Source organism: Idiotropiscis lumnitzeri, chromosome 2, assembly GCF_059441095.1.
Source record: "Idiotropiscis lumnitzeri isolate Australia: NSW breed Sydney's pygmy pipehorse chromosome 2, RoL_Ilum_1.0, whole genome shotgun sequence".
Classification (NCBI taxonomy): domain Eukaryota; kingdom Metazoa; phylum Chordata; class Actinopteri; order Syngnathiformes; family Syngnathidae; genus Idiotropiscis; species Idiotropiscis lumnitzeri.
Genome location: NC_142392.1, coordinates 3,469,958 through 3,491,157, shown reverse-complemented (window position 1 = coordinate 3,491,157; position 21,200 = coordinate 3,469,958). Strand labels below are relative to the sequence as shown.

At 42.2% G+C, this 21,200-nt stretch overlaps 1 protein-coding gene and 2 long non-coding RNA genes across 6 annotated transcripts in view; 2 read left to right on the top strand and 1 right to left on the bottom strand.

Moving 5' to 3' along the window:
• LOC148341289 (uncharacterized) overlaps positions 1 to 14,609 on the top strand; it is a 38,713-nt gene extending 24,104 nt beyond the window's left edge. For 2 of the 3 annotated variants that reach the window (XR_015840184.1, XR_015840186.1), the window contains exons 3-4: positions 10,905 to 10,996; positions 13,712 to 14,609. This is a non-coding gene — a long non-coding RNA (uncharacterized LOC148341289). Of the gene's footprint in view, positions 1 to 4,261; positions 4,369 to 10,904; positions 10,997 to 13,711 lie in introns of all 3 variants that reach the window. The other variant, XR_015840187.1, reaches the window with a different exon arrangement.
• Positions 1,346 to 9,640, bottom strand: gpr37b (G protein-coupled receptor 37b). Its single transcript, XM_088286468.1, has 2 exons — positions 8,061 to 9,640; positions 1,346 to 2,708 (listed from the first exon to the last, which is right to left on the bottom strand). Exons 1-2 carry the CDS (start codon positions 9,048 to 9,050, stop codon positions 1,893 to 1,895), a joined length of 1,806 nt encoding a protein of 601 aa, XP_088142594.1. The 5' UTR covers positions 9,051 to 9,640; the 3' UTR covers positions 1,346 to 1,892.
• Positions 14,610 to 16,255: 1,646 nt separating the features above from the next.
• Positions 16,256 to 20,747, top strand: LOC148341288 (uncharacterized). 2 transcript variants are annotated; one of them, XR_015839796.1, is made up of 4 exons: positions 16,256 to 16,440; positions 16,566 to 16,617; positions 19,892 to 20,059; positions 20,612 to 20,747. It is a non-coding gene; the product is annotated as an uncharacterized LOC148341288 (long non-coding RNA). The 2 variants fall into 2 exon arrangements; XR_015839797.1 differs by lacking the exon at positions 19,892 to 20,059 and having other exon boundaries at positions 20,612 to 20,714.
• The last annotated feature ends 453 nt before the right edge of the window (positions 20,748 to 21,200 follow it).

Here is a 21,200-nt window from a genome sequence, read left to right as displayed (position 1 = left end):
AAAAATGGATCTTTGACGTATTTAGCCGTCAATGGTAGTGAATGAGTTAATCAGCAGCGACTTTTTATGTAAAACAATTTTTTGGCTGTTTTCCCCTCAACGTCGTGATTGTAACGAGGGATATTTTTGAAATAATCTTCCGCCAGGTTTGTCAGTGAAAAAAAAACAAAATAAAAAAATGACAGTACCATACAAGTATCGATTTATTTTTACACACTTTGGTGCTGTTTAACATGCTTGTGGTCGCATTCTACTCTCGAGCTGATCAGTTACTCCAACATTTATTTATTTTTTTTCATTTTAGCTCATTGTGAGTATCGTCCACACTCGCAAATAAACCACCATTTGTCTTCTTGACCACAAATGAAGTGTGCAGTTCAATTACTCGCCATTCGAAGTGGAACTGATTGATTTGTTGTTTACAGCGCATTCATCATAAGAGCACTAAAGAGTTTACAGTTTTTTTTTTAATATACAAGGCGTAATATGATACAACAGTGTAATGGGCAGTCCGTCCGTTTTTTTTGTCCATGCGGAGTGCGCTTTTTTCATATTCCATCGCGGTCCTTTTGATGAGCCCGTCCAGAACCTTTTTATTTCCACTTGTTTATGCTTCTCTGAGACCAGCCCAGTAATGTCCAACACAGTCCCGATAATGTCTTCAATATGTACAATGAGGACACCTCATTAGCGCACTTGCACAAGCGACTGTATCGACATCTGTTAAATATTGCACAATTTTCGACTGGATTTCAACAGGACGTGCATTCTCCCGTCACAAATGTGCGGATAACGACGAGTACAATTACGGTCGATTTCGTATGTAAACAGAATCCGGCCAGGCAGTGTCGACTGACTGGATGTATTATACAAGTTTGGCATAATTTGAAAGGAGCGGATAAAAAGAATGTTTGGCAGTCCGAGCACACGTATGACTCGCTTCATGTTTTTATTGTACGAAGGAATTGTTTGGGAAATGGAATGAACCGCCTTTAGGAGCACCGAGCGGCATGAGCTGAGTTCATTCCTGTGAATTTTTGTACGATGGCAGTCAGTGCAGCATCGTTCGCCAAGGCTAAAAAAAAAAAAAAATTCTTTAAATGTATTTCAACCATTTATTTTAATAACACACTGTAAAAAATATTTCAACACACACAAAAAAAATATGATATAATACTGTACGTTATTTTAGTGTGAGTAGAATCATGTGCCGTCAAGAGGCGGGGCCTGACCGGGTGGCTCGCCTTTCCCACATGCGAGGGCATCACAAGAAGTTTTCGTCCCCCGACCAAGGTTGCGAATCAAATCAAATTTCCCGATTGAAATGAATTAAAATCTAAAATCCTACAAATTATTTTGAAAAAAAAAATCGAGTGATATTTTCTTCAATGTAATTTTTTTTTATAACTGGTGGTCCTGAGTAAATTTATATTAATATTTATATTATATATTAAATTTGCTGAAAATATTTAACATTTACTCGCAATTATTAAATATTTTCTAACTTATTAGAAAATATTAATGATGAGAGTAAAATTCATTGACAATTTTTAATTTTTTTTCCCCTCTTCATCACAATTAATTTAGTGAGTCATAAAAAATACTGAGAAATTAAAGTTCCACGATAATATTTCTTAGATAATTGCTAAGAAATGTCAATTGAGTAATTCTCGCTTCTAAACTCATTATATGCTGATTTCAGGGCAGCTGAGCACGGTTAATTCATCGTTAGCATCTTCGCCATGCTCGTTGTGAGTGCTTTCATTTTCTATTTGGGTGTAAAGGCTGACCATTTCCCTTATTTTTCATTGGACTGCAAATATTGAGATTTGAAATAGCCAGGAAATGCCCTCCATCGGGACGGGATCGGCGGAGGCAAACGGACTTTGATCTCAGCAGTGCGACCCGGCCGGCGTGTAGTTGCTCAGCTCCCGGCGAATGGTGCTGAACGGCGACAGCTCCAGCTCGGTGGTGCACTCGTGTTCGTTATCGTCACTGGCCGTGGTGGACGAGGGCGTGCGGCTGCAGCAGCAGCAACAGCAGCAGTCCAAAAAGGCCCTGCCCAGCGGGCGGCACAGCAGCAGCAGCAGCACGGGCGTCACTGCCGCCCGGCAGAAGAGCAGCAGCTGGGAGAGGAGGTGCAGCACCGACATGGTGTTCTCGGGAACGCCGGCCGCCATGTACACGGACACGATGTTGCAGATGTTCTCGGGCACCACGCAGGCGCCGTAGACGATGGCCAGCGCCACCACCGTGCAGTTCATCTGGCTCTCCAGGCGGATCTGCTTCTTGTTGCTGCGCACGCTGGCCTGCTCGGCGTGCCGGATCTTCCGCGCCGTCACCAGCGAGCACCCGATGGTGAACAGGGTGGGCAGGCAGAAGTAGCATCCGAAGCACCACCACAGCCGGGCGCCCTCGTACGTCAAGCCCAGCACGTAGAGCATATCGGGGAGCGCCGTGGAGATCCGGATCACGCAGCGTTCCACGGGACTCTCGTCCGGGATTTCGGCGTCTTCCACCACCAGTTGCCGGATGAGCAGCTCGGGAAGCGCCAGCAGGAGCGCCCCGATCCAGATGACGGCCAGCTTGGCGGTGGTGGACGTGCAGTTTTCGATCATCTCGTAGTACATCTGCACATTGGTGGCCGCCCGGAAGCGGTCGATGCACAGCGCGCACAGGGTGAAGGTTGTCACGCCCAGGGAGGCCACCTGAAAGGAGGCGAGGATTAACGTCACATTAAAGCCAACATCACCTCCAGGAAAGGAAGTGCTCATCTGACAAACCTTGCGACACACCTTCGGAATTTGTCGGAGAATGACATCACAATCAGCATACGATATTATCTCCACTTGCCGGAATCTTAACTCATTCACTGCCATGGACGGAAATAGCCGTCAAAAATTACTTTTTTTTTTTTTTCATTAGATGTGGATTTCGCAACAGAGGCAAGATGAGGCTGTCTGACACTCAACAGAAGGCTGCAAGCTGCTATTAAAGCTCACAAGGAGGATTGTTCCTCACGCAAAAAGGATCTGTTGGATTAACAGCCACTTTGGCACCCTCCGATGTATTTCTCCACAGCAGCTGGAGTGTGTCCGTGTGTGTGTCTTCACACCAACCATCTCATGAACTGGCCTGAGGCCGTAAAACTCCCTCTTATTCCCAACATCCTCCTCATTCCGTCTCTGGCTTTTCTCCCGGTGACTTTTACTTCCTCGCCCTCTCGTTCCCCATTAAACATCCGTTTCCTCGCCGCGACGCCGCCTCCCACCGACACAATCCCTGCCGTCATATCAAATTTAATTACGACAGCCAGCATCCCAGATGGCCCCACTGAGCCTCAGCTTTGCTTCTGGAAACAAAACTTCTTGGGCAGATTTCCCACCCGCCGCAACAACGAGGCGCTCTAAAGCGGAACGATCCGCACGCTCACTGTCAAGTCGAAATTCAATTTCGGGTCTTTCATTCTAACCTGATGTCATCTTTTACTTCAGCAGCAAAATCCCGATGAATATTTGACGAATGGACGTTTGTAAAACATATCAGCGCATCAGGGCGGAGCACCACGGCGCCACAAAAAAGCTTTGCTCCCTGGGGTGGTGATTTAAAAGAGACACGTCCAAAAGTCGAGCTTTTGGTGGCGTGACAAAGCCGTGTTCAGGGGGTGGGGGGGGGTCGGATTTCATGCAGATGAGCCGGGGAAAACAGCGACAAGAAGAATCGAAATGGGAAGAAAAGCCCCGTGACACAAAGTCACTCAGAGTGTCACTTATTTTACTTTTCTTCTTTTTGTCAGCTCACTTTCATCGGAAGGCGGGGAAAACATCCATATTTAAAACGTAATTTCGCTTCATGTATAATTTATACGTTGGAACGGCTATTATTAGCCAGGTATTACTCAAGTCTGCTGCGACGGTCTGGTTTTGAATTCCAAAATCCCGTTCTGCTGTCAGCATTAATCTTGGACTAAGACGCTAACATGTTTTTTTTTTATGTTGTGGTCATTGATACGAGCAGCAGGTGTCCCTCGGTGCATTTATTCAATAAAAGGTCATTAACTTCCTGATTAAAGGTTCGGTGCGACGGTGCCACAAAGGCTGCGCGTTCTTAATTGGCTCCAAACGAGCACTGGTGGAGCCGGCTGGGTCATGTGACCGCCGTCACTGTCAACGGGAACGAGAGTTCGCCGGAGGATGAATAAGGATAGTGTGCACACACAACACACTTCAACTCATCTTTGTGTGTGTGTGTGTTGCCATAGAAGCCTCACCAGACCTTAACTCAACCATCGTCCATCTGCCAGCCGGGGCGTGTCGGATAATTGGCTGCTTCAAATGGGTCAAGCCTTCTGACATCTCAAATAAAATGGTATGTTGGATTTTTTTTTTTTTTTTTTGTCATTCAAGGTGGCGGGTCAGTAAAATAGTGGAAGGAGTCTTTTCCCGGAAACCAAAATAGACTTGCTGGGGACTGCAAGATTCCCCCTTGCGGATCATGACGTCGGCTTCACTGAATCAATTTTTCCAAAGATTCAGCAATTTTGTCCCAAACTGGTGAAATCAGATGACCTCAACGAAATTGTCAGTCTACTTTTTTGTAAGATGCGCCCGGGGGCTGAAAAATGTTCCACCATACCACCACGCACTTCTGGACAAAGGCGCTCAGGATTTGATGATATGCCCTAATAATGTTTTATATGAATTGCCTTGAGGCTTGGAGCAGTGTGCAACAAAATGAAATCCAATAATTAGTCTAAGTAGAGCCTCTCATGAGATCAAATATCAAAAGCTCCATTTAGTGATGCCGCTCCCTGCGTTTTATAGCATCTCACGGGCACTTTCTTCTGGACAATAAATTCCTCTTCTATTAAATTACATCACAGTCCTGGGCATATTTCCGTTGGAGCTGGAAAAAAAAAACATTTGCCTCTAATTTTTGAGCTGCCGCTAAAGTCACTTTTCCAGGTTGTCTGGACAGATGTGCAATTTTATATTCCGCGTCTCATTTAGTGGCATGTCGCTGCAGTAGCTGTCGAATGAGGCGACCGAACGCTTCAACACTGTACTTAATGTGTGCGAGCCGGTGAGTGTGTGTGTGTGTGTGTTCCCTCGAGGCTTTTGTCTAATCACAGATAGCTGATGCAGGGAGAATCGCTGCGGGCAGCGATCAGTGCAGGGAAGGGAAGGGAAGGCCGTTCTACCCATCTGCCGGATAAGCATGCCCCACTAAACTTTGCATGTGTTCGAGCGGACGAGAAAATGACGATGCCAAAACTGCCTCAAAGTCAACCAATGGGAACGTGTCAATGAGTAAATCTCACCAAATTTTCTGGTGTCTGGTTAACGAGACTAATTAGAAAAAAAAAAAAAAAAAACGACATTTTACGTTTATAAAATATTTTGCGTGCAAAACTCAATTTGACCATAACTAAGACGATAATTATCGTAAACTTTGTCAATTCATTACGTAAATAAACTGTCAGGGTTTATATTCAATAGATTTTTATTTATTTATTCTGTTAAAAAAAACCAAAAAACTAAAGCACTAAAACTAATAAAATCTCAAATGAAGCATTTTGGTGGAAAAAACTAAAACACTAAAATTAATAAAATCTAAAATGAAGCATTTTTGAGAAAAATTTAAACTAGTAAAAAAATAGTAATCCCTCTAAAAATGAATTCAAAACAACTGAATATTCAAAAAGAAAAAGTCCAAATAGAATAAACAAACCAAAGCTAAGAATGATTTTTTTTCTCCAAAAATACGTTCCACCAAAAAAAAAAGAAAAAAAAAAAAAACAAAAAAAACAGCGAAATAGCATGCCCTTAGGATTCGTAATGCATCCGTCCGTTCTTTGGCTCTTAGAACAAGTCGGTGTACCTAATAAAATCCTAATGAAAAATCCCTTCGTCGTATGTTTATGACGCCGTCGTTGACACGTGACATATTGATCACGTAGCACGACTGTCACTGGCCAACTGCCAAAAGACTCACCTCGGATTTCACGCGCCTTGAGGGACTTGTTAGATTTGTGTTCCCAGATGATGAGAGGCAATTAGCATGACGCCAGATGGGAAGAAGCGTGTGCGTGTTGGTGTTCTCGTCTCCCACTATAGCTTCAAAAAAAAAATAATGCGTGACCATGTGTGACATTGCGCATTTAAGGCAATAAGACACGGGGCGTTTATTTCAATTATAACAACAATCTTATCGCGCTTTGGAATGCTAACTGTTTGTCGACGTGTCCTACAAGTATGCTTTGGTTGCTATTATGTTTCCTTGAGATTATTTTGTCACTCTAGCTCCAAGTGGAACAGAACAATCCCTGTCCCCTGCAGCTATCGAAATGCTTCCTTTGCTGGTTGTTATTTTGCAGGCTTTAAAGTCCCCGCAAAAACAAAACAATGTGTGAAAGGAATTCAGGAATGTGCATGAGAGCAGATCAAGAGTGTATGTGAGCAAAGTCATTTCAGAAGTGTTCATTTTTCATAAATTATATTTTAATTTAGATTAGTTTTAGTATTAGTTTTAGTTGTTTTTTTAATGTATGGAAATTTATCATAAATATTTTAATAATTAGTTTTTTAAATATTTTTTAAATAGTATTTTTATTGTTTTTATTTTGTTTTGACTTTGGTTTTTAAATTAAATTTCTTTTAATTAGTTTTGGAGTGGGTTTTTCAGTTGTTGTTATGTTGCGATTTGAGTAGTTTTAGTCTTGGATTTAGTTTTTTTAAAATATGGAATATTTGTCAAGTGCAAAACACACTACAACGAAATAAAAATAATTTCATATTTAAGTAAAATACACGTTAATTCCCAAATGACCTTCCTTCTTCTTACGCTGCAGAAATTCCTAAATAAAAAAACAAAGAACATTTCCCAAACGTACGAGTGCATTACAGTAGCGCATTATAAAACTGAAAAAAACCAAAAAACAATCGTTAGTCGCGTTTGAGAGCATTTCAATCGTGTGTAAGTAATCCAAAATGCTCTCCTGAACAGCCGCTCATACAAATGTGCTGCTCTGTGCACCACCGTCTGACATCCGCATGACAACTCAGCTTATCTGAAATAATACAGGCTGGCTGCATCCCAAATCTCCGCCCCGCTTGTCGTCCGAATGAAAACAGGTTCACCGAAGGCATCGTTATCTGCGGCTTCGTGGTAGTGCATGCGTGCCGAGTTAGATAGGCCAGATGCTGACACTTCCTCGCGGAATTTGGTGACGACGTCAGTCAGTGTTTTGGGGTGTGTCCCCGTTTCAGGGGTAAAATCAGTACACCTTTGAAATTTATATTCAAGATTGACAACAAAGATAAAAAAAGACTCGCTCATTTCCTTATTTGCTCTGCTCGCTTTGTTTATGTCACAAGGAAAGCCTTCAAACCCGCCTTCATATGCTGTCCTCATGACAATGGCCCTTCCCAAAAAAAAACAAAACCGTCGCGTTGAAAACAACCCGTTTCTAAATACAAAAGGGAATCATCTCCTGTCAGGTGACGCTGATGGAATTGCGATGAGCGCACAAAGGGGAAGGAATCAACATGATGTAAACAACCTGTCATTCAAAGGTGGCTGCCAGTGCGGGGAAATGACAGATTGAGGTGAGGGAGGCCTAGATTGACGATGTTTGCGGGAAAAGGTCGTGGGACGTGTGATCCTAAACGAGGTTCTGACAAGTCTAAGATTGTAATTACATCATCATGCATGGAGAAAAAGGCTGATTTCCTTTCAAGCTGATTTTACATTAAAAAAAAAATCTGCATCATGTATAGCGCTAGCCAGTCGGTGTTAGCATTAGGCTAACAGGGACGAACAGGTGCTCCTGTGATGTCTGCCAATGATGTTATGACAACTTCAAACTTTTCAGGCGGGGTAAGGGAAGTGTTTATATAAGTTGCCCATCCCTGACCTAGAAAGCACCCCTTGTACAATTTTAAAGGTCCCCGTTTAAGGGGTAAAATCAGTATACCTATGAGGATTCTGTCTCAGTGACCCTTTAGAGGCAAAAATGTATCCTTTTTTTTCTGACAGTGTTAAGATTGAAATCATGTTACCTCCATATACGGCACCACTCTGCAGGTGACCTCCCCCAGCAGCCATGACTTGGTCAACTCGTGGAAGACCACCATGGGCAGGCAGAACAAGATGAGCACAAAATCCCACACAGCCAAGTTAGCCAGCAGGGAGTTGGAGATGCTCTTCATGTAATAGTTCTGGCACACGATGCACAAGATGGCGACGTTGCCCGCGATGCCCACCAGGAAGATCAACCCGGAGACGCAGGTGATGGCGTAAGCGCCGTACGTCTCGCTGGTCACGGGGTAGAACGGGTTCTTGAGCTCGTCCCCGAAGTCCTGCGAGCCGGGCGGCGTGATCGGCGTGGCGTCCCACGGGTTCTCCTCCCGGAAGGTGAAGCGCTCGGGCCTTCTGGTGAAGATGTCAAAGGGCGCGTCGGTGGCTGTGAGGGCCACCGGCTTGGGGATAGGTTCCCATGGCGACGCCAGAGCCCCTGAGCTTTTGTTCAGGCGGGTTCGCCCCCTCTTCCAAGCTTTCTCCTCTTTTGTACCCCTCCTGTGTCGATCTCCCTCCGTGGGCCTCCCTCCTCCCATTGAGGAGGGCTTTGGCGCATTGTGATGTCCACCTGCCGGCGCACCCGCACCACTCACCCCGCCATTCAACTTTATCCTCTTACTACGGTGGCGCGTCAGGTCCCAATGTGAGACAGCATCCTTCACCGATGTCACCGTCCTATTCAAGTCGTGCTTGTTGCGTGCAAAACGCCTCACTTCCCCCGCCGCCCCTCGTTTCCACGGATACGAGGAGTTAAAGGTCCCTCGGAGGATTGCCTGCAGCTCCGCCGGGGACTCACCTGTGGCGCGGTCTCTGGCTTTGTTTTGCCGAACGTCCCGGGGTGACCCGCTAGAAGTCCTGGCGGGGTGCGGGCTCACGTCCTCTTTTACGTGCCCGCCGTTTCTCACGGACAAACACACATGTGCATTGACGAGGAATAACACAAATAACATCCCGGGTGAGAGGATCTGCATGGTGTGGGGGGGGATTGCGGAGTTGGAAATCCAGAAAGTGCGCCTTCATGTACTCTCTTCCGTTCAGTCAACAGCCATATTGGAGACAGCGCGGTAGAATTGCCGTCTCAGTCAAGATGTACACAAACAAATGGCCGCGTTCATCAAGCGCAAAGTTATGGCTTACATCCAAATGTGTTGCCGTGCCGCATCTGCATTCATCATCGCCGGGCAGTGGGCTGCGCCTCCTCATTGGACGGAAGAGGAGGGGATGTGTTGCATATCCGTGGAAGGCAGCCACCCAAGATCCAAAATCCAGCGTCCACTATTTGAGTCGCTGTGTGTGACTTGAGCGGGATGGAGCAGCGTCAATGCGGCGTGGAGCCGCCTGAAGCTCACTGATGCACCGGAGTGGAGGGCGAGAGAGAGAGAGAGAGAGTGTAGATGAGGAGGAGGAGGGGGAGGAGGGGTCCTCTTCTCTTCACGCCTTCCTCTCTTCTTGCTATATCTCTGCGTTCACTGCGAAGAAAATGGACTCCCCTGGCGGCTAACCCTGATCTGTCACTCTTCATCCATCACTGGAGCATCCACAAGCCCCCCCGGGCAGACCACGGCTGCAGACCCCCCGCCTGCCCCCCCTCTTCTACCCCTGCCTCCGGCGGAAATGGCAGCCACGCCCGCGTTGATAAATGCAAAAAAAAAAAAAAAAAAATCAGTTTCTTCCTATCACACACAGGAGGCGCTGTGATCGTTATAAAGTGAGGGAATTTGATATTTCATAAAATCCGTGACTAAATCATAATTAATTCACATTTGTGTATTTCCTGCACTATCAATTTGAAACCATGTCCTGTTCTTTAAATAAATCGAATCATCCTATTCATCGATTAATCGGGGGAAAAAAATCGATTATTAAAAGAATAGTTATTTGCAGCCCTTCATGGATATCCGTATGACCGATTTCTTAGTCAATAATTCAAACCACTTTCAGGACTAAATGAAATGGCCACATTACATCTCAAGTGCTCTCAGCGATCGATTCACATTGCGCTTGTAACCGCAAACGCCACGATGTTCAACGTGCGCGTTCAAAATCACGCATTCATTTGGGAGCAAAAAGCTGGGGCCAAAATTCCCTCCGGTGCAATGTCCCATTTTGCGTTTATTCCGACTGTGCAGGTAAATCCTGGAAATAAAAGACTGCCTTCGACCTTGAAATACCTCCAGAGTAAGTGAAGGTGCAACAGGGCAACATCTCACATGTAATTATCATGTCTATTGTATGTGTGAGTCCCCACGGAGACCCCCCGCTTCTTGGCGCGCGTGTGTGTGCGTGTGCGTGTGTCCGGGTGCAGATAAAAAGGGGAGCGGCTCTCCCACTGATGTGCTCATGCATTAAAAAAAAAAAACACGCAAAAGCTGACACACACACACACACACAGAAGAGGGGGGGTGTCAAGGGCACACACACACACACACACACCCCGGCACACACACACACACACACACACGCATGCACAGAGGCAAAAATTAGGATTGTGTGCTCATGGAGAGAATCTCGAGTTTATTGGGGCGTGTTAAAAAAAGGCAAAAAAAAAAAAACACACACACACACACCCAGGCCCGTGGCGGTTTCATTTAATGCGTTTGTTTTATTATAATTATACGCGTGAGTGCACACGCACGCACAGTGAACGTGTTAGAGTAGAAAACGTGACAACGACAACATCACATGCATAAATAGGAGTGAAGGTGCATGGCTTGATCGAATTTATGTCCCCACGAGAAGCTTTACTCCCTGAACAAATTAGACAATGCTGCTGTCCTCACACTTGCCCTTCAAAACTTGAAATATATTTTGGTTTCTATTGACAGCAATTTGTGCCATCTGGCCGTACATGGATGGACTGTACACGGAGAGGCCAGTCATGTCATTTGTGGATGCTGCCATCTGCTGGTTTGTCAACGTAAGTGACATTTTCTTTTCTTAATTTTTTGACATGGGGTTGTCATGGTCATGCTAAATTGCCTAATAAGGTGCTCTGAAAGCCACTTGGAACATTTGAACATGTTCGGTGCTTTTTGACCCATATCCGGGTTTTTATTTATTTATTTATTTATTTTTTTCAGTATTTATTCAATGAAGCTTTATTAATTGTTCGCAACTTCACCCCACATTATATCCACTTTATTTCATCCATATTCTGCACTTCCAATAATCATGAATATTTAAAAAAAAAAATCACATTCTAACGTGTAAAAAAAATAAATAATAAAAAATATTTTTATATTGCCACCAATCAGCTCTCAAGCTCTCCAAATCGTGACACGCAGTGCGGCAGCAGATATATTCCCATCTCACAGCAGCTTCTCCGCAGGACATCTATTGTTTGCGGAGATCATTAGTTAAAGACTCGGCACTATCGCCTCTGCAGATTAGGCCTAATGAGACACAATCGCAGCGAATTGTCTGGCTCGTCGCACTGATACGCCACGGCGGCGTGTTGTTTTAAGTGCTCGAATTATCCAGCCGGAGGATCTTATTTACGGCAACGTTTGCAAAAGGAGCATGCGGCATGATTAAATGGCCCGATTGTGATATGCTTATCTGATTGGTTCAATATAACCACTTCTTGTATTGCTTTTTCTGGATGCGAGTTCGAAGCTCTCACGTGTTTGCTTCTAAATGTTCCAATCCAATCTCTGGCTGCAATTTCAAGGTGTGTTTTGATGCTCTCATCTCATGTTTTCAACATCACTTGTACAGCCACATGCGCGTGCGGGTTTATGTCGTCTGAAATGAAGAAACGATTCTAATAATGGACAGCAGATGGCACTATAGCGGCGAGATGTAACATTGATCTCAATTCAATCAATTTCAAAATCAACTAATTTATTGAAATCAGCAAAACTGCATGACTCTGAGTGTGTGTGTGAGAGTTCAAAAGTATGCTATGAAGAGAAAAATGCATTTAAATGAAAATAAAAATAGATTGCAAATAAAATACAAAACAGCTAATGGCCCTATGTCCCAATATTTTTGTCCATGAACTGCAGTTTAGTTGAAATTATGCCTCAATAAAAAAAAATTTTCTGTAGTTATCAATATTCAGATGACATCCATTTAAAAAAAATGTGAAATAAAATAATTGATAATAAATTTATTTTTTTTAGGTAAAAAAGAAAAACTAAATAAATACGATGGTGCCTTAGAATCCAAGTTAAATACCTTCCGTGACCAGATTTGTATCTCAAATAATTGTTCCCCCATGACATAATTAAATTGAATATAATGAATTATTATTATGACTTTTTTTACTCACAGTTTTTGCTTCATTTCAACGACACTCCTTCCAGTGTCTGCAACTTGGCCATTTGGGGGCAGTATAATACAGACATATCGGTATAAATAATAGACTCTGTGATATTAGTCGTTCTTTGCAGATGATAAAGAATATATTCTTGTCACATTATCTCATATATTAAATAAAAAAAAAGGTTTGCTGCTGTTGAACTATATCTGTCATCGCCCTGCACGGAGATAAGTGTCAACTCTCGGGCTTGTCTTGAGACAAGGCCGAGTGTCAGCGTGGGTTTAGTGCGGTGCATGCAGGTGCTGGCTCCGCAGCTCGTTACGGACCACCGGGGGGGGCCCTGGCGCTTCCTCCTGTGAGCAAGAAGCGGATGGCGGCCAGGCTAACAGCGGGCCTCCGGAGTCCTGCTGGGAATTCTGCCGACTGGCTGTCAAGCCGGAAAGCACCAAGCCATGCACGTCTGTCAAACTCAAGCGGCTTTTCTCATCAAGCTGCGAAGCTAACTTTTGAAAATACACTTCTTGCATACTCTAATGACATCCAATACGAGAGCAAAAAAAAAGTGTTTGCTTAATCAAAGGCTGTATAAGCTGAATATTACATTTATCTCTCAAGACTCGTATGCTCACCCCCCCAAAAAAACCTCTCATGCAGCAGAAACTGAAAACCTCACACATGTAGAGCTGTTATACCCTAAGATGTCTCTCATGAAAAAAAAACATCTCTCACACTGTGAATAACCTCTCAACGCCCCCACAAAAAACTCACTCACCAAAAAAAAATATCTCCTGCTCACAAAAATCTCACATGACAAAAAAAATCTCACACACACACCCCCCACACACAAATTCACACTCACCCCCAAAAACGCATAAAAGATCTCTCATTCTGCTCACACATCCCCATCAAAAAATCTCACAATCTCTCAATTTCCATAACCACAAAAACCCTCGGTCTTACTAAAATGGCACTCACAAACTGAAAAACTCACACATGTTGAGCTGTTGTAGCGCAAAATGTTTCTCACACTAAAAATCTCTCACATAAAAAATAACTTCTCGTACTAAACTCGCTCTCCCAAAAAAATGTCTCCCATTCACAAAAATCTCACACAACAATAAAAACTACTCACATAAACTTACACTCATCCTCAAAAATCTCATAAAAAATCTCTTTTGCGTCTCACACAAAAATTCTCTCACAGTTACAAAAAAAACAAAAACTTTCACGCTCCCACAAAATGTTTTTGGGGTGAGTGTGACACTTTTTAGTTTTTTGTGTGAGATCTGAATGCTGTTTTTGGGTGAAACTTGGCTTCTTGGATGTATTATGTCATTTATTTTTTATTTTATTTTATTTTTTTAATAGGACTGCCTGTTCACTACAGCTGGATCCCAATCGGCACATGAGTACAAGCGACGGCTCACGGGGCAGAAATACGAAACACGAAGCTTGTCTCGGCGATGCGTGACGCCAAGAGGCCCCCAAAGCGCTCATCATCCCTCTAAGCGGAAAGTATGAGGAAGCGCCACATAATAACGCTGGCAAATCCTCCATTATTCCGCCGCAGACGCCTGCTGGCGTAATGAAAGCAACAAACAAACATGCATAATTCAGCGAGCCGGCCACTTGTGCGTCGGTCCCCGATAACGATTACGCTGGAAAGTGATGAAGTGGCGCACTTACACCTAAACGGCCTTATTTAAACTCATTTGTTAGGTGCAATTCAGGAGGGGGGGATGCTTATTTGTGTAATATGCGATGGCTTACCGTGCGGCAAATGAGGCGAAGGCAAAGTGTGTCATTTATTTAGGGAAATGACATCACCCGAACAGCAGGTGGCGGCAAAGAGGAGGTAGCTGTTGATTTGTCGTTGGCGTGTTAGCTTATGTAATGATTGCGCGACAACTGAGCCACAGAGGACACGATGGGGAAAAAAATCTTTCCGATTTCCTTGGCAGGCATATGTTTCCATGGAAACAATATGATGGGCCAGAAAGATTTTGTCTCTTGTTAACTCTGGTAGCACGTGGGCTCCCTCTAGTGGTATATGAAAGAATTGCTTAATTAAATGTCCGAACTGTGTGTAATGTCATTGTGACTTAAACCTTTTTTTTTTTTTTTGTTAATCCAGTGCAGTACATTTGTTAAGTACAATACATTTGCATTCATCATTTTGGGTTTGTATTTTTATATCACTACTACTTTTTTTTGTTTGTTCGTTTAAAAGCCCTGATAGAAACAAAAATTATTCGTTATGCTTTGCATTGGGGATTTTTTTTTTATCTATGTTGTGACATTTGTTCCTATTCAAATAAACACGAAATGAAAAATTCTGCACCACTTTTTTCGTTTTGTGACCTATTCTACCTAGAGTAGCCCCAAGTTGCCAAGGGGACAGCTTGGTGCACATGATGGGTCTGTTTTAGGGCCCCTCAGATTCTGGAAAGCTGACTAGTTAACAGTTTATGTAGGTTTTTATCATGAATCGTAGCAGTGGTCGCCCTCTAGTGGTGTGAGAAAGAATCACTGAATTACACACACCCCCAAAAATCCCACATCGTACATTTCTTGTTTTCTAACATTTATTTCGGTAACGAGTCAAACTTATTTAATATTAATTTCACAGTCTTATCACGCACATTTGAAGGTTTCGCAAATATCAGTAACGGGTCATTTGATCTCGCGGTAGCTCGGTTACACTCACACAGGGATTGAAGTCGACCTTTTTTGAAAGGCAGATTGAAGACAAAAGTGAGGGTGAGAGGTGAATTGTCCACTGGCGTGACTGCGGGCAGAAGCAATCTGCCGGGCGAACAAGATGCCAGACGGATACGAATTGCACTTATCTTCCGCTGACCTTCTCAAACCTGCAGCCTGATTGAGGAGGAGGAAGAGAAGAAGAAGGTGGAAGTGATGATGAAAATAAGGAGAAATGCACATTGATGGGCGGTGCGGGGTAATGGAGCACAAAAGATGCTGAGAGATGTCTTTGATTTGGACCAGACGAGAAGAGGAGCTCATGGTGACGAGGTATTACCCACTCGGGCCAGAAAAAGTAGAACTGCTTGCTTTATATTTCCATCCAGTACTTTTTTGTTATTTTATTTTTAATAGTAGGTTGACCTAATTTGGAGAACACTTGGGACAATATATATTTTAAAAAAGGACGTACAGGAAATGAAATAACATTTACAGATATTTTTGGTTATTTTAATTTAAATTCAGATGTTGAATTGGATATTTCTGTTAATATTTTATATGTTTTTTATTTAATTAATTTTTTTATTTTTAATCAGCGATGCAAATGCTAACTTCTTTCCATTCACATCAGATTTTCTTAATAAGATAATAAGTACAACAGTAATATATTTCGTAAATTTTTTTTCAGCTTTTCTGCTCAATATCTAAAAAAATGACGCCATTTTTTTCAGCGTAAAAAAATATGGCTAGTGACACAAAACCAACTGATTAAAATTTGCTTTAATTTAGTGGTGCCTCCCTGAATGTACCAAACAAAAATGTACCAACATCTTTGAATATTTTAGATAAAAAAAACAAAAAAAAAACAATCATGTCATTGTTATTGTTAGTGTACAACATTTATAAAAAAAATGTAATTACACTAAAACAACTTAAAGTAATATAGATTTAATTTAGTTCTGTTAGAAGTCCACAACTAAGTTAAAATTAAACATTCTTGTAATGATTTTTTTTCATCTACTACTAATGCTCGTGCCTCCCTGCGTGTATAATAATATGCTTTTTTTCCGGGCGTTTCTGCTGATGAATTGGGCGGCGCCTGCCTGCAGTTCCGCACTTGTCCAGCTAGCGTCGCTACACTTTCGTCTGCGGTTGTCCTTCCCAGCTGACAGAGTTGCTCAATCATTTCCAGTGTAACTGTTTGTTGCGTTCGATACATCCGCCGCTCTTCTTTTCGCCTTTTTCAATTGTTTAATACATTATTATAAATTTTGCATTAAAGTCAAATCATAAAAATCCAACAAATTATATGATACACCCCTTTGGAGTTACCTTTTCACCGCCGCCGAACTCCATGTGGATGATTAACGCCAACGCGGTCGATGGCCTCATGGGTGAGGAACAATTTAACTTCTATTCTTGTTGTTTTAAAGAAACTATTAATGCAATTTCCATCTTCATAAATATGCTTTCTGCTTCCAACGGTGTACTTTATATTTTTATGTTTGTTTTTCTCCAGGCGTCACCCTCGCGTGTACAAGAAAGCTGCAAGCAAGATGAAGATTGTGAAGGTAAACAAACACCAGGCTAAGCTGCTAACAAATATATATATTTTTTAGATTTTTTTTATTGTATCGATTATGTAAATGAAAATATTTGAGATGGCAATGTGTTTTTGTGTTTTTAAGTCCGAATATACTTTTAAAAAGCCCTCCGTAGCATTGCTATGTTGGAAACAGTCTCAGTATGACGCAACTACAATCACCCAAAAATATATTTTGTTTGTTTTTCACGTGAGGGCTTTTGCGTTTGAAAATGTCAACATTTAAAAAAAAAAAGAGTGGCCCATTTAAACTTTTGTGTCAAACTAAACATAAAACAAATGACATGAATTACAAGTGTATTAAAAAAATAATCATATCATTTTATCATTATCTTGCCGCTAACACTGAAAGCAAAACACCATAGATGTGCTAACAAAACTAGCATCGATATAGCGGTGAATTGAAGTGTGACAATACTCGTTTGTATTCTTTATTTGCAAAAAATGACCACTAGAATTGCACATTTCCCCAAAATTGCGAGTCTCCTTCACATGTGTGTATTATGAGGCCCCCTTGTGGCCGAGGCATGAACAGCAAAAGGCGCAATTCATTCATCAAGATGCGTAAACTGTAATAATTTCCACCATCTATTAGTAATACGAGTGTTTGTTTTTATCATGTACAATGCCATACAGTGCTATTTTTCTTGTGGGGGCGATTTTTATTTGGGGCTTCGACATTCAATTTTTGCACTGCTCGGTTCAAGTGTTGCAGCATTATATATTTCTGTGTTATTTTGTCATTATGATGCATACACGTAGACGTACGTCAGTCTTGTTGGCAGGCGGCGGTCCGCAATGTTGCCCTCACGCCAAATAGGGGTCAGGTCGCCCCCGAATGGGCGCCGCTGACAGGTGAATGCGAGCGTAATGGCCGGAAAGGATCACGGGTGACAGTAAAGATATGAAAAGGAAAACTAGGGGAGGAAATTGCTTGCAGGAAAAGTCAGAGGATGTCAGCGGTGGAGCCGAGGTATTTCAATTAATCGTGCACTTATTCACCAATGTGTTCTCGCTTAATGCTAACACACAACGTGAAACGCCATAAACAGGCTAACAGAAATGAGCGTATATAATGCAGTCATACGTACCCTCTCGTCTTTGCCCTCTTACGGGCTTTTAATAAGCACTTTGCGCAAAGGCTCCATCGGTGTAAACAGTCAAGAGTCACTCACTGTGCGTCGCTCGCTAATTGTGAGCGATTTAACTGCGCCGCACAGAAATCCTTCCTGGCAAGGTGGCTAATATGCAGCATTCTACTTTATTTTCCGTGTATTTGTGCGGTGGCAGACTTACTTGAGAACAATGTCGTTTTTGTGCGTAAGTGGTGTGAGAGTGCATGCGAATGGATGAAGGTTGCGCATCTCATTATAAAGCATGCGGTTCACAGTGCTACTAATTAAAGTTACTTATTTTATTACATATATAGATATATATATCGTGGTTTTAAAATCTATCTTCTATTATTCGCTGAAAAACTGACTTCTGCTTTTGTGCTTAAGCCAAAATGCCGCCTAGTATAGGAGTATTTATTTGGCGCCACCTTGTGGGATCTTGCTGCTAAGGTTTTGGATTTTTCATGGTAGTCATTTTTTAATTTGTCTTAATTATTATTATTTTAATTTTTTTGAGAATGCTTCATTTTAGTTAATTTTTTATTAGTTTAAGTATTTTTTTTTTAATAAATATAGAATGCACATTAAAAAAAAAATACAAAAATGCACTCAATCTCTAAGTATTACGTAATAAAGTAAAAAACAATTCTCAAACGGCGGTTTGACCTTCCTCCTGTACGTCCGTTTAAATAAACACTTTTAAAATATCCCAACAGCTCTTTTTTTTCAGGTTATTGATGCCGCCATGGGAAGGACAATTTTCGGTCATTTTGTCTGACTCCTCCCTCGCTTTAGACATATTTCAAACTGTAATTCCTCTCATTTGGAGTGTTGGAGTGTACAAAAAAAAAAAAAAAAGAAGAAGCGCAAGTGGCGCTCCTATTAGGGGCAAGGTCGATCAAAGCGGGTGGCTGGCTTTGGATATCCGAGCGTCTTTCCCTTCGCTGTCTTAATAAGGAAGGAATCGAAATTCAATCGGAGTCCACATTTGAAGCCTGTCGCCAATTATAAGGCAGCCCGTGTTCCCCGTGGGAACGTTCTTTCTTGCGAGAGCCGAACGTGGTCATGTGACGTTCCCTCGCGGGAATACATGTGTGCTGTTAGTGCACGTGAATTCTTGTTTTCTTGTGAGTGGGGTGATTTTTTTTTCACTGGCAGATAAAAGGTGGATGTCATCAAATCCCATCAAACATGCCTGAGGTGGTAATCTGGAAATCTCCAATGAACTTCTCTAGGACTTTCGATTTTTTTAATTTTATTTTATTTTTTTAATAATGGAGGAAACGCCAAAAAGATAAGTCATTGTTCATTTCCGCATGAAAGAATAACAGGCCAATTGGAATGCAATTGGCATAATGTCGAGTAGATTACATTCTTATTAAGATGCCCCCAAAAATAGCACTTTTATTTCCATTTCCAGAAGAAGCAGACGAAGAAGAAAAGATTTGGCTATTATTGCTGCAAAGGAGACGACGACGAATTATGGCCTTATATGGTAACGACGGTATAATTCATTTTGGATTATTGTGAGCGTGCAAAGCAGCAGCTGGTAAAAAGGCTCAATATTGTTTTATGATAAACGGACTTTGCAGGCTTTTGTATGTGCCATCCATTGGGTGACATAAACATTGATTTCCTCCTGCGTTTTCATTTTTGTTTTGTTTTAGCCGCCCCAGGGACGATTGACGCGTCTTCATCCCAATCGATAATTTTCAGGAAAGCTCCCACGTTTGTGTCTAATCTCCCAATGTTTAATGGCTCCTTGATCAATGAGCGCTTATCGATTTGGCGAGTGCTTTTCTGCGTGAGAAGGGAATGACTGGAAAGGGAAAATGTCTCTAAGTGCCAAGAGAGGACAAACATAACACTCCAATTAGAAGTGAATGTGTCACATTTTCAGTAATTGACTCCCTTGTTGCCTTGAATGCTCACGGGATGGGGGAGAAATACTCCTACATTTTTTACATTCGAGCCATAGGTAAGCAGATAAATCCCACCAAAAAAAAAAAAAAAAATATATATATATATATAATAAATATAATATATATATAAATAAAAATATTATTTATTTATTTATTTTTTCCTAACCAAACGCGTGCTCATTTTATTCCCCCTTGCAATCAACAGATGGCGCTGTGGGACCATTATTGCCTCATAAAGTTGCGCCAGTCCCCCTGAAGTACTGCAGACATATACTGTGCTCATCCATTTCCACTTTCGAAAAGCACCGTCGCCGTTGGATTACATAATGGAGGCTTCCCCCACCTGCATTCTCAAATCTTTTGTTTCCATCACGTACGTCCTTCCATTTTATTTTTTTTATTTTTTTTAAATATCCTCTCGTATTATGGAACAAGTATTGCCTGAATAAAGCTGTAACTATCAAATATTTTTAGAATTGATTATTCCGATTCTCTCATTGGATCATAATTGATTTTAAACACCAAAAATGAGCCCGTTACACAATTCACTCAATGTGGCTTCAAAAGGTGCGATTTGGCCCGCGGGGTGAGTGACATGGGTGTCGGCATCGACCTCGAGAAAATCGGTCAGCTCCAATTCGCCAATTGTGACTTTAGCTTTACCCGACCCGACGTGTGTGTTTTGTCGCCATTTCTATTCTTGGTGATCATGACCGTGTCAAAAATGACAGTCCTGCAATCTACCCGGCGCGTCTGATTGTTGAACTTAGCATCCAGATCTGAGATAGTAAATGTTAATCCAAACGTTTCAGCCATCTAAAAGGAGTAACCACTTGCTTTAACCGTGATCTCCAAATTCTTTTTTTTATTTTTTTTATTCTGTCATCATGAAATGCTTCTTCTCTTTTTTATTTGCTGATTGAAGGAATGTCAGAGGTCGTGTGGGGACAACAGTCGCCTTCAGCAGGAGCCAACACATCGCCATCTGGGATGCTGTCCGCCCGCACTCCCCTGGAGATTCGGCCGACGGAAAATTCATCGGGGGTGCGCTTGGAAAAAGGGTAATCTATTGTCTGGGGAGGGTGTGCAAAGTGGCTGAGAGGTATTCGGGATTATCAAGCTTCTATTTCTTGCCTGTGATGCTTTTAAACGGCTTCCAGTATGACTGCATTATTTATTTATTTTTTTTTTTTTTGTGAACGCGCCATCGATGGATCCTCAGCTCTGTCGCTTAGCCATTCATCTTTGTGACAGCTCTGTGGAGGGAAAATATTTTAAACGCGGTGCTCCAAAAGTGTGTAGACTGTGCAAAAAAAAAAAAGGACCGGTCAGACGATTAGGCGCACCTGCACAACCTGTACTGTGTTCGGGAATTACCTCTAGAGGCCACAAAATGGTAGCAAAAGGACATTTTTTTTTTTCAAAATGACTACTTTTGTCTAAATGAAGCTCCTCAGCCCACATCAACAATTTTTTTTGGCACCAAAATAGCTCCATTTGGTGCCAAAGCACTA

What these genes read in the sequence shown, in the direction of transcription:
- gpr37b (XM_088286468.1), bottom strand. Translation starts at nt 9,050, where the DNA reads ATGCAGATCCTCTCACCCGGGATGTTATTTGTGTTATTCCTCGTCAAT. An exon ending in GAGTGGTGCCGTATATGGAG is followed by an intron (nt 2,709 to 8,060) that starts GTAACATGATTT and finishes GCCTCCTTTCAG; the next exon opens with GTGGCCTCCCTGGGCGTGAC.